The 13,657-nt window shown below is 42.2% G+C and overlaps 1 protein-coding gene across 1 annotated transcript; it reads left to right on the forward strand.

Annotated features, from left to right (window-relative positions):
- Positions 1-3,320: 3,320 nt before the first annotated feature.
- On the forward strand, positions 3,321-4,652 carry LOC6501350 (putative odorant receptor 98b). The gene is made up of 4 exons (XM_001955011.1): positions 3,321-3,630; positions 3,688-3,874; positions 3,928-4,522; positions 4,602-4,652. The coding sequence occupies exons 1-4, from the start codon at positions 3,321-3,323 to the stop codon at positions 4,650-4,652; spliced, it is 1,143 nt and encodes a 380-aa protein (XP_001955047.1).
- Positions 4,653-13,657: the final 9,005 nt, after the last annotated feature.

Here is a 13,657-nt window from a genome sequence, read left to right on the forward strand (position 1 = left end):
TTGATATTCGTTAAACTAAATGGAATTAAATCTAGCTTTGATTGAGTCTTGACCAATTTATTCTCGCACGAGACTGGCGCCGGAGTGACACAAATATAATTGAATGGATGCGGATTTGATTATGCAATTGGGCGGCCGGCCTCAAGTGGTCTCGCAAAGTCAATTTGCCTCTGGCCGATGGTAGTTCATCAGCATTCGGCAAGGCGGGGAAATAAATTATTTTAATTATTCATAAAATAAAACGAGCACTTATTTGCCAGATTAATACAATTTCCATGTCCCATTCTCCCTCTCGTTGCATTTCACTCAATTTTCAGCACTGACACAAATTAAATTAAACTCTTTTTGTTGAGCTCTTCTCTGCATCTGAAGCGCACATTAAAAACATCAATATGAACAGCACGAGCGATAATCATTAGTTGCATTAATTCAATATGAAATTCCTTTTTCCATTTGTTTTGATATGAATATTATCCCCACCCAGGCCTCACTCAACCAGTAAGCGATTGTATGTTAAATTGATTATTAATTTAAATTCTTTTTATAGTGGTTCATGCGTAGCTTTACTCTTTCAGAGGTTTTATCACACTGTGTCCTAAAAGACAATGGTTCTAAAATGAAGGCACAATTGTGTCAATTGCATTATAGTAGAAAGACTATTATCCCTCAACCTCACTTTTATAAAATATCAAACTTGAGTGAAGGGTATTTAAAAAGGCGGTTAGGGTTAAGCGCCTCTCCTGTCATTTTAAATTGCCTTATCGTATCGGACGAATAACTGCTGGTAATGTAATTTCCTCATTTCAATAGTTGCACTAGCACATTAACCAAGAAAAAATAAAAAAAATGAGTAAACAAGGGGCAAAAAAATAAACAAGTTTCTCAGGTTAGAAACGATGGCCCGTTTTCCCACGAACGGTGATTGGATGGTTTGAGAAAAACAAATTACTTCGGTTTGTTTGTTTTGCAAAAGAATATTTTTCCCATTTGCGTTTTCCTGGAGCCTAGACAAAAGCCCCTTCCTATCTAAATATGGCTTCGTCATTTGCAAATTCGACAGTTTTCTTTGAGCGTAAGAAATCATGGCATAACAGCCCCTACCCAATCACATCACCCCCAAAAAGATTCCCCAAGAAGTCGCAGGTAGTGGTAGAAGTCGAAAATGGCAGGCACCCACGAACGAAACGCAATTTGAGCCGAAATCGCTACCGCGCAACCCCACCCAAAAATGTCTCCCAATAAATAAGAAATTCGAAATAAAATATCTCTCATTAAATGATGACAGGAGCAAATATGAAAACACGCCAGCGGCAAAACATCATCCACCAGATATTGTTGCCATTCGAGATACGGCAGCCGTTGGTAAACGAGCTGGTTGGGGCATTAATTACAACTGTCTAAGTACGATTCTGGAGCTAAGACAAAGGTTCTGCGCCTCGAAATGAAATTGGTTGGGGGGGAAATAAAGTAAAGCAGGGGCCCAGGAAAGCGCCTGAGCTAAACAAATATTTAAGTTGATTGGGTGAGCGCGCAAATGCAAAAAGTTTCCACTCAAGGAGTTCACCAAATTCGCATAAATTCAATGCGTGCCAGGGCAGCCGTGAACTTTTTAATGTATTTTAAAACACTTTCCACTAAACATTTTAAGCAAACGGCTTCCCAGCCTTCGGTTTCGTTTTAGTCTCTGTGGCAGTCGCAAGTTGACTTCCTGTGCGAGCGGCAAAAGCGGCAAAGTTTTCGCTCCTCGGAGTTGCAGGCAAAATCCCACGGAGGCTGAAATCAAGTATTTCATTTTGGATTCAACTGCTGTCCGGGCAGTGCAACAACTAAATGGGCTTGCCCAGGAAAGTAATTCAACTTTGAAAGGTAGCCCGAAGCGAGCTATACTCTTTCTCAGCGAGAAAGAAAAACCTGATAACTCGGGTCTGGTATTTCCTTAACAATTTTTGAAAACAAAAGAACTGATGAGAGTTAAGACCAATAGTTGAAGAACAATAGTCAACAAGTGGCATTGGTTCAAGCATTATAATTCTTTGCATTTCTTAAGTCGAATATTTCACGCCTCCTTGAAAAGGAAATTCGACTTTCGTTGAGAGCCCAGCCATGGCAACAGAAACTGAAACGAACTGCAGCAGCATCAACGTGGTAATAACAATGCCAGGAATAAGAAAAACTTCTTGAGCAGTTTTCGGTTGCCACCCCAAGGCAGACCTCTCAACCTCCTCCTTCTATTCACCCCTGTCAGTTGCCAGCTGAGTTTCGAGCAAGTTCTGCTTTACTGAAAATATATAAACTCCATATCGTGGGCTTGGTCAGTGTCAATGTTTGTTTTATGTGCCTAGCGAAAGTTTCACCCTACTTTCTCGCAGCACTCCCCTCTGACTGAATGAAGGCGATCCCATGACAGGTAAAATTTTTAATTAATTACTGGTTGACCTCAGAGCTCGACTGGTTAATAATTGAGTAAACAGGTTGGGAGAAAAAGCTCTGATTTGTTCACTTTCGCATTCACATATCAAATTAATAATGCTGTCGCTGCAAAGTCTGTGGCATAAGTTCGAAACTTAATTTGTGTGTGTATTATTGCTTTTCTCTGGTCTACTTAGAAGCGCCTTAAGCTGCCATCCAGTCTCGACCATGTAATTGCATTAATTTATTTGGGAAGCTACATTATTCGACCAAACGATGCCCAAAAGTTTGCCAGTTGCTGTGATCTCTGACCACGACAACAATACCGATACACGGCAAAAGTCCTGGGCTTAGCAGTAATTAAAATCCTGAAATGTTGAATGAATCCGAAACAGAGTACTATTTAAATTGGGCCGGAGTTAGGGGATGGATACCAAGTCGAGACAAGCAAAACCAAAGTTTTCACATTTGAAATGCAGCAAGGATTTGTTTAAGTTTTTGCTTAGCATTGCTGCCAAATATTTGCAGTGTCTCAGAGATTTGTTTGCAGCACCACAGGCCAGGCAAGTGGATACCGTACACTTGACGGCTGCAATTCGAATTTGCTTTTAATTGTTTTTAATTAAGTACAATTTATTGAGCAAACATTGGGGGGCCCAATTGCATTCTGAAGCATGGAAAATTTCTAACCAAAAAATACTTTTTTGCTTACCCCCCATCACTTCCATTCCAAGGAAAAGGTTAAAGGTCCAATGTTTAAATTTGAATAATAAATAACTTGCAACGCTAGCTTTGACCTCGTTCAAGTGATTATCGATTTAGTTAGACGTTAATGAGTAAAAATATCTATAGAAATTTTAAATGCCTATAAAAGGTGGACGAAACTTTTCGCATGGCACACTTGCTTAAAAATGGCGAAGGATAACTTTCTACGACTGCAGTCTATCTTTTTTTCCTTTCTGGGGTTCGAGCTGCAGCAGGATAAGGAGGTTAGCCATCGATATCCTTGGAGGATTATCTTCTTCCTTCTTTCGGTGGCCACATTTCTGCCTCTGACTATTGCCCTTGGAATAAGCAACATCCAAAATGTAGAGCATCTTACCGATGCCCTCTGCTCAGCCCTTGTCGATTTAGTCGCCATTTTCAAAATCGGATTTTTACTTTGGCTCTATGCGGATCTGAGGCACCTTGTTAAGAGGTTTCGCTGTAAGCTTCAAAGCGGTAAGATTTTAATCGGATCAGGCCGACCTCAAATATTTCTAATAGTTTATATTCCAGAAGGTCAATATGGGGATTGTGAGGCTATTATATTGGCATATAATAAGCGGGATCTGTTCATTAGTGCTCTGTACTGCTTGTGTTTTTTATTGGCTGGAGTTTCTGCCTGTCTGATGCCACTTTTGTCCATTTTCATCATCTACCTTCGAACTGGAGAGGTGCAACCGGAACTGCCCTTTCCCAGCGTGTACGTTAAATGGAGAGTACCTTAATCTCCAACTAATTGCTGATTAATTGCAGATATCCCTGGGATAATAAGCGTCCTCTTAATTACCTCATCTCCTATTTGTGGAGTGTCAGTGCTGCGGTGGGCGTGGCCCTTCCCACTGTTTGTGTGGATACTCTCTTCTGTGCCCTCACCCACAATCTGACTGCACTATTCGAGATTGCCCAACTGAAATTAATGAACTTTATGGGCAAAAGTCTGGGCGAGACCCGTGAGAATCTGGTGCATGCTTTTCAGCTGTACGGCGAATGCCTGGAACTGGGCCAGTCACTGAATGGATACTTTAGGCCTCTTATCTTTGCCAAGTTTGTGGTAGCTTCCTTGCACCTATGCGTGCTTTGTTTCGTACTATCAACTAATTTGATGGAACCGGCGATGCTATTCTACGTGGCCATCCTTGGGCAGGTGTCCATCTACTGTTTTTGCGGATCTAGTGTCAAGGAGGAGAGTCAGCAATTCGCCCAAGCTATCTACGAAAGTAGTTGGCAGCAGCTTTTGCAGGACGATGTGAAAGTAGCAAGATCCTTGCAATTTGCCATGATGAGAGCGCAACGAGGATGCCGCATTGACGGTTACTTCTTCGAGGCCAATAGGCAAACGCTAATTTTGGTAGGTGGAGAGCACCATATTAATTACATTATTTATTTATTAATTTTAAATACCGCTTCCCTTTTTTGCTCGCTCCCAGATTGTGCGCAGTGCCATTTCATATGTGGCCCTTCTCAGATCGCTCGCCTAGCCAAGCCAGCATCCATACATACATTATTCAGGACCTGCTCTGGTTTGTGTAAGCCCGGAAATATTTACAATTATGCTTTAAGCCAGCGTTGTTACAACGAGTTGGCTAATTAAGCCATGTTAATGGCAATAACTGCTCTGGAAAACCAGTGCTTCGCCATTTAATGCCTTTTGCATTATTGGCCTTGCTTTTAGGCCTTCAACCCTTCGGCCCTTCAGTACATTGAACGTATACGTAATATTTGCTGTTGCTGTAATTTTCCTCCGCCATTTTTGTGTTTAATTTTTTTGCGCTGGATTTTTTTTTTTTTTTTTTGATTTTGCCCCCTTTTTTGTTGTCATCCTCGCACAACATTGCGGTTGTCTGCACGTGCCGGGCCAACGATTATGTATAAAAGTGTGACATGGTCAAAGGATTTGGGCGATTTAACTTTGTTTTGCCGATAGACAGCTAGGCTCTATGCCTGTGTGTCCGGCATGTGTGAGCCGCACGTGAGTGCGGTTGCGAAAAAGCCAATTGCAGTGGCCTGGATTTTGTGACGCATCCTGCAACTGCAACTCCAGCCATTCTTTGGCCATCGACTGCACGCAGCACGGTGGCTTAAGTTTAGCCGATTTAGTAATTTGTTTTAGCCACATTGTGTTTGGGTTGATGCTGGCAATATACGAATAAAACATTAGGGGGTTAGTTTTCCATCAGGTTTTATGATTCATTTGTTGACTATGCGCCGTGCTGATAAACTTTTGCCCCGATTGACAAAACTCTGTGTGTAATTGCTGGTGTCGAGACCCGCGAGCCCTTTTCCCCGGTCGCAAAAACAAGCAGACAAACAAAATCAAAGACAGTCAACACTTTGGCCATGGCGAAAGTGGCGAAAAATATACCCCGAGGGCATTGGACTATCACAGTCGATGTGGGTTCGCTCATTCGCTTTCTCTTTCTGTTGTACATCTGCTTTCTCTCTTTTTTGCTGTTTCTGTTTCTGTCCCGGACTCTCTGGCTCCGTCCTTCGGCGTGTCGTGTGGCGCTTTGTGGCCCATTGAGGCAAATAGTTTCGGTTTAGTCCAATAATGATGCTATTGCAACACAGAGCTTTTCCCCGGATTTCTCCCTGCTTTCTCTTTTCAAAGATTGTGGTCTGTGTGTGCACAGCACGGTGGGTGTGTGTGAGAGTGGTGTGTGGTGTGTGGGCGGATGGGCTCTGGTCCACTTTCATTCAATTGACGCTCTTCGAGCTGAAATGCCATAATAAATTCAATTGTGCCAGTGAGGCCCCCGGCGTCTGTCACTTTGTGTCAGCCCAGATCGGTTACTGCCATTCTTACATCTCCTCCTCCTCTTGACCCGTACAGAAAACATTTATTATTTGGCTTTCTAACATTGTCATAACATTCCCTTTCATTACGAGTTTTTTCCTCCTTTTTCAATCGTCCTTTTTGCGGATGAAATTCCCTTTTTAATTTGGCAATTAATTGAATCAATCGCTCACACTTCCTTCCGGCCTTTGGGCCATTTTAGGTCTTCGTGCCTTTGGTATTTTAATGCCGCTAATTTATGTGGTCAATTGTTTTTAGTTTTAACGAGCGTTTTGGTCATTTTTTATTGCCAAATAGTGCCTGCTCGCCTCGACCGGAACCTTCCCCTTTTGACGACCTTTTTCTTTGTACCCATTGATGTTTCTTTCTCCTCTTATTTCCGATTTTGTCAGAAGCAATTATTTCTCTGAGTAAACATGACTTTAAGTCGGAGCTCAGGATCAGGTCGTACCCCCAATTAGAGAATAAATACCAAATATTGCGTATACGGCCCGTACAGTGCCCTCCATTGTTCATATATGCATACGTACTTGTATGCATGCATGCCATGCAAATGCAAGGCAAGGCAAACGAATTCGTGTATGTAGACTGCCTGGTAAACGGCCGAATGAAAAATGGTTTGAATGCCCAGATAGACGAGATGAAGTCATCTTGAAGCTTCTAAACTATCCCATTGGTAAGGAGAGTGTAATATTTCTTCTTTATTAAAGATTCTTGGCCAGGATGGACCCGCAAAGGTGAAAGACTTTCTATCGAATGCAGCAAGAGTTCGGCAGTGTACATGAAATTGTTATAAAAAGCTAACCGGATATTTTCGGAATTTTTAATTAATTCGTCTGCACTGGCAAACGACTTTCCGGGTTCCTCAGTATTTCTACGTCCACACACTCTGACCCGATGTCCTGCACCGTTGCTGTCCTCGCTCGCACTTTTGTTGCTGCCACCTGCAAGTCAGCTGCCCTATGAGTGTCTGCACTTGGAATAATTAGTACGAATTTTTTATTTTAAATTCATTGATGTAGATGGTCCTATATATTGTGAACTAAAAATGCGTGTTCAATAGCTTTTAAAATATATATTTTATATGTACCAATAATAATTGGCGGATAATTTTGCAGTGTTTTATTGTCGTGGACTATCAAGAGAGTCGAGTTGCAACAATTTTCGGCATTTTCAGTTTCGGCTAAAGCAGGGCACTCGGCTTCCCATGCTCTGACTGTTCGTCTGCTTTGTTGCTGCTCATTCATTGTGCAAAGTTTGTATAAATTTTTGATTTCTTTACACAAAATGCTGTGCATGTCTCTCCGAACCGTCTGATGTCCTGCTGTTTGAGCTCCACGGGTGGAGAAGGACTTTTGTCCCCACAGTAAGCTGCTGCTGCTGCTGCTGCTGCCACTCCTGCTCCTGATTCCGTCGCACAACACAAATGCCATTGATTGAGTCACATCGCCTGGGCATATAAATCTCCACCGATGGGGTGTGGCACGCTCGACTGCTGTCAGGAATTCGGGCTGGCTGACTGACTAGCTGGCTGCCTACCTTAAAGTTTTCGCCGTGCTGTGACTGAGTCACTCTGAGAATCCTGAGCCGGAGAACTGGAGTCTGGTGCGGCGTTTGGCGTAACTTGGCCGATGATTTCGTTATTGTTCGATTGACAATAAAAAATCAACTGAAAGTTGCAAAAGGCACAAACTGTCATTGAATTTGCGACTACAGACACGAACACAGACATACACAAGGACGAATGAGAGGGTCAGGATATTGGTTTGCAACTCCATAGTTGTAAGCATATAAAAATAAGTCCCTTGGGGCTTCCAGTTTCGGTTCTCCGATTCAGGGACCCTTTACACCCCAACCCACCACACAAGCCTTTCAAATTTGTATGCAAAAATGCAATAAGCGAGTGCAGCTTAAATAAAATGCATTTCAATGATTGCATTTTGGATTAAAACAACAAAAATAATAACAACCGAAATGGGGACCAACAAAAATATCCGACAACAGTCGACATCTCTTTGTTCGAGCCAACTACACGCAAACATACAAATTTATTAAAAGTTCTTCTCTCGCTTTTTAGCGTTGTGCGAATGGCAGGCAAATGGAACTGACAGACACGGCATATCTCCCAGTTTGCTTCTCAGTTTAGGTTTAATGAAGTGCAAACAAAAATATTTTCAATTAGAGCAAAGGCAAACCGAGCAGCAACCAAGAAAACCAACGACCCAAAGCACAACGACCAGAGATCAGGGAATCTGAAAAAGTAAATTTCGAAAGGAGTAGTTGCAACAGAAACAGTAACGTTGGCAACATACCCACCCGCACAGGTGAGTGGCATGCAAATGCAGCTTGCCACGTTTCGGGAAGGGGACCCCTGGATCCCAAAAGTGCACTCACCTTAAGCTACAAGCTCAGCTCGCTGTCAGCTTTCTGGAGGCGACGTTGTCCGCCTCTGAGGGCTTCTGAGAAAAGTTCTGTTTGCCTGATGGATTCCCGATTCTTGGCGGATCCTAGGCTACCGAATGTTAAAGCAAAAATATTTCACTTTTCGGACGGTCCCGAATATCTCGGTGCGGGATAAGCTGGCACACGTGCTTGATTTATGCCAAAGTCTGGGCCCTTTTTGCGCCTTATAGAGGGCTTTGTTGATGGCTAGCAGAGTCTCTACACATCGACTAACATTCAATAAATAAGGCAAGCAAATTACGATTCGCTGATGTTTTTACGACAGCGACGTGCCCATTTAAAAGTGTTTTTGATTTGTTGCCATTGCCGCTGGCGGCACATTAAATTTATATGCCAAAATTTCACGCACTCCTAATTTATGTGGCGTGGCTAAAGTCGGTGTTGCAAGTAATATTCCGCCACCCAGCAACTTTATTATTATTCTCGCCCAAACCACCACTTAAGCGATGACATTTTTATTCGGGCCATCAAAAACAAAAGCTTTTTGTTTATGTCAATAAATGGAAAAATTGTTAAACAAAAATGTGTGCCCTTAAGGAATGAAATATAAACTAGTCCAGTGATTGTGTAATGGAAATATTTCTGTACAAATTCATTGGATATTTTACATCGAATAAAATCCAAGTTATTCCCTTCGCTTTTGAACAATCATATTGTAAAAAGGACATGAAATTTATTTGGCATTTATAGGTTTACCTTTTTCTAATTGAAAAATTGAGTGTAAATAGACAAGGAATAAAAGTCCAGCTCTACAGAGTAAGATAGAATTGTTTTAATATATTGAACATCAAATTTGACATTCATATACGTTTAGTTGATTTAAAAATAACATCAAAGATTTTAGTTTATTCCCCTTTCAAAAAGTGATAGTCAATTTTTGTATATTAATTAGACTAGTGTTTCCATGGGAGAGGTTAACTACATAGTCCTGGGACCCCTCCACCGTGTTCCTCCTGAGCTCAGCATACCCGACACGCGCACGCTACTTTGGCAACAACAATTTGCAGAAGTTTTCAACTTTTAGCTCGTTATTGTTGGTGCCTCGATTCCCCTTATACTACGTAGTATATCCATACTACATACATAAGTATTTTTTCTCTGGCTGCCCCTCTAGCAGAGCTCGGTAGTTGTTGTCAGAGTCACAGCCGTAGACATATAGCCATAATGCTTACCTGAGCGAAAGCACAGCAAAAAATATACAAAAATTTGCATGAAATCGCTTAAGTGCTTTCGCCATAACTTTACTGAGGGGGGTGCAACGAGGGAATCGGAGCTGCAGGCGCTCATAAGGCGCTGTAGGAAAGTTTTCATAAAAGGCAGCTACAAAAAATTGTTTGGTTGTTGTACTGGTGTATAAATAAAAAGTTTCGCACATGTGACGAGCAATAAATGCAGCAAATTAAACACAATTCAACAAATTAAATCCGCAACAGTTGAGATGGCAGCCCCATTTGCAACTCGGGTATCTCGAACAGGACGACCCGGAGGGGGTCGGTCCCTCGGATTGGCGTTCAAATTTCCCACCTCGTTTCGGTGATGGGCAGAACTTCCGCATCGGAGGCGCTGGACTATCTATCTTTTAAGAGCAGGCCCAAACAGCCTTGAGCTGTTGGGACGACACTGAATCAAACTTAGAATAAGCATCAAATGCTCTCACCCATTGACAATGTGCTTCCGTGTTCTGGCATTTGTGGGTCCTTCCATCCAAGCATCCAAGCCAGCCATTCCATTTCATCCCATCCCATCCATCTATCCATCCATCCATCTAAGCTCAGGTATTTCGCATCCATCCTCACGTGCTAAAAGCATCTGCCGCAGTTGGCTGCTTTTTCCTTTTCGTCCTGAAACTCTCTTCATTTGCTCTTGCCATACTGCCAATCCACCTTCTTTTTTTACCCTTCTATACTACCTGGTTGCATTGTGTGCTTTGTGTAACTAGCTTCGGGCGCCATGTGTTTTGTAATTTCCTTTTGCCTCTTGGATGGTTGCTACTTTCTTAGATTTTTTCTCTCTGCCTGGCCACCAAAAGTGCCAGTGCATTGACCGGCAGACGACCCACTGACATAAACTTTCCTCCATTTAATGTAGCCCCCCTTTTTTTTTGGTAAGAAAGTAGCTTTGTAGTCTTAAATATTAAGACCGAACTAGCTATGTTCTTTGTTGGCATTGGTTTACATGATGATGGACTTTGCTGCCATTCGATCCAGCCTACCATAAAATTGTAAATTAATTTCAAATTTATTCAACAAACGTAAAAACAATTAAATTTGACAAAATGCGCGGACCATAGAATGAAATGTGTGCGTGCTGGGCACCAGCCGCAATACTGGGCGGAATAACTCAAATGAAATTTAATTAGTGCCAAAATGTGGATACATTTTTCACTAATGACACGGCAAACCAATTTACTTGCGGCTCAACGCCTGCATGTCCTGCTTGCCACACCGACTGCCACAGTCCCCTTCGAATTGGGATGTCATGCATATTCACTTGTATATAATCGTGTTTTGCGGGATTCATGGCGTCCGATTCGTGTCCCGAATCCTTTCGCCCTATCAATTTAATTCATTGGGTCTGCTCATTCATTCATTGGTTTGTTGGGGAAAACTTTTTGGCAGTCCGAAAAATGCTTGTTGCCCTGATGGAGGGCGCTTATCATCGATTTTATTGGCATAATCAGCGTGAAAATTTGCATTACAAACTTTTTGGCAACCGGCCACGCCCCTGCAAACGATAAACATTTATCTTCATTATCAAATTTGCGGAGTCGCCTCCTTCTATGGTCGGATGGGGTTTTTGTCGACCGCCGCCTTCGCCATCACCATCATCGTTGGCAGCTTAATGAAAAACTTTTTGCCTCTCGCGCATAACCCTTTTTAATTTTTATTAAGCAGAAAATTGCCTGCCGGCCAGGGTCCTTTGCCCGCACCCACAAATCCTTGAGCCTGAAGAGGGGAGAAAAAGTGTTGCGAAAAGTAACATAAAAAAATAACAACAGGCAAGCCAAGTGCGTGGCCTTGGCTTTCCGATTTTTTAGTGCTCTACGGGATAGAAAAAACACGATTTGGCAAAGAAACAATATCATAATAGTAAAATATTTGAAAATATTAAGATAAAATTTGTTAAAGGGATTCCAGTTAAATTCATAAATGTAGTGGGCTTAAGATTTCCCTCTGCTTGGCCCAAACCCGATTATATACCCCTCTTGTTTTGGCCACTTTGCTTTATCAACTTTTGCCTTGTTTATTTTTTTGGGTATTTCTCGGATGCTGCCCTTAGAATTTTTTCGGCACATTTTAAGCTGATTCGCAGAGACGAGGGACAGGAGGAGGGCTGAGTCGCACAAAAACAAATTAGGAAAAAAATAATTACTTTCTTATTAGCCGGAGCTCGGACCAAATATTTTCAATCAGCCCTGAAAGAGGACCCACACAAAGGCGGGGCAATCAAAATGGACATTGACCGACGCAGCACATCAATTGGTTGCACGTGTCGCTTGTTTGCACTTCATTATTGTTAGTTCATCCGTCAGTTGATTTTGTTGCCGTTGCATATACACAAAGTACATGCCTTGATGCCACGATGAATATTTAAATCATTTTTTTCAGCATCCGATTTAATCACACTCTGTGAAAAAGTACTCTGCAACTATTTCCCTTTCCCCAGACTGTGCCATGACCAAAGCTGGCTAGTTAATTAAATTTTAATTTGATGCACCAAATGATGCACAAAAATATTTAACCAAATTATGCACAGCTTAATAAAATGCTTAATAGTTTATTTAGTTTGGCTAATTGAAATCATTTACGGCCCACCTGGCGTATGAGTAATGGCCACGCATTAGAAATCCTTTTGTTGGGTTTTATGTACTTTTGCGGACTCGCAGATTATTGCGATTAAATGGATAATCAATTAAACATTTATTATTCTCCCTCAAACTGGTTGACTAAAAAAACTAGGGAAGAGCAAATGAGAACAACTCGCACTCGCTGCAGGAAGCCTTAGTCGTTTTATAAGCAACAAATTTGGCGACGCTTGCTTATTTAGTTAATTATCCCGGATTACTTGCTCTTGATTATTTTGTACCCATCCAGCTCCATGGCTCCCCGAGCTGTAAAGTCAGCAAGTTCGGATCTGATGTCTGGGGTCCTGGGTCCCGTCATGTTTACTTATTTTGACGCAGCATGTGGTTTTGCCAGCGCACAGCAGGCCAATGCCAACTTGGATTTTCTTAGCTGACAAACGGAAAGACACAGACAGGAACTTGGCGGCGAGATCGAGTCAGAGTCTGAGGGTGAACCTGAAACGGAGACGGTGGCTATGGCCGGGCCGATTCATTTGTAGCGTCGCCATATCAACAATTAAATTAAACGTGTTTGCTTTACCCAAGCGAGCTTAAGCGTTCAATCAACGTTGCGGAGACAGAAACGCTGGCAAGGATGCTCTACAAGAGCTATTCACTGCACGTGCGGCATTTTAAATTACTAATTACTCGTATTTCAGGTAACATTTGCTTTCACTTGCTGGGCTGGCTACCTTGCTACCTGGTTACCTGGGTAGTTTGGTAGCTGGCTAGCTGGAGCCGCCCCATTTTGGTCACATAATTAGGTGCAACACGAAAGGGACTTCCCTAGACTGTGGAGTGGAAACAGCAAGGCCAGCACTCAGGCTGCGGCTTTATGTAAAGTTTCATTTAGCTTTTGAACAGAGCCAACTCATTGTAAAGCTTCTTAGTTTTGCTATGTTGTTTTTGAATAACTCAATTAATTTAACTGTTTTTCACTTTCAATTAAGCAAGGATGTTATGTATGCTAGTTGTTTAAAACTATGATATTATATGTTCAAATTAAAAAGTATTTATGATTTCACCGTCCTGTTACTTAGTCCCTTTAAAGAACATGGGCTTAAAGGTGAGTTATTTGTCAGTTTGCTGTTGCCTGAATATTTCACAGGCAATTGCCATTCCAGTGATTTCGATGGCAGCCAGTCAGACCCACGTATTGCGGTCAACATTAACAGGCAAACGAAGCCGTCGTCGTCATCATCAACGGCAGCATCATCACGGGTCAATTCGGGACGGAGACTGGCGACCGGCGACCGTCGACCGGCTGGAACCCAAACCCAAATTCAATTCCCAATCCCACCATGGCGCTTGCCATGCCAGGGCACACACGATGCAGTGAAAATAAATACGCAGCAAACTGCACTTGCACTTGCAGTTGCCAC

The sequence above is a fragment of the Drosophila ananassae genome, chromosome 2L (assembly GCF_017639315.1).
Source record: "Drosophila ananassae strain 14024-0371.13 chromosome 2L, ASM1763931v2, whole genome shotgun sequence".
Lineage (NCBI taxonomy): Eukaryota > Metazoa > Arthropoda > Insecta > Diptera > Drosophilidae > Drosophila > Drosophila ananassae.

Bases quoted from the DNA above. Each gene is read 5' to 3' on its own strand.
- LOC6501350 (XM_001955011.1), top strand. From the start codon at position 3,321: ATGGCGAAGGATAACTTTCTACGACTGCAGTCTATCTTTTTTTCCTTT. The intron at 3,631-3,687 runs GTAAGATTTTAA...TTTATATTCCAG, and splicing joins TCGCTGTAAGCTTCAAAGCG to AAGGTCAATATGGGGATTGT. The intron at 3,875-3,927 runs GTACGTTAAATG...GATTAATTGCAG, and splicing joins GAACTGCCCTTTCCCAGCGT to ATATCCCTGGGATAATAAGC.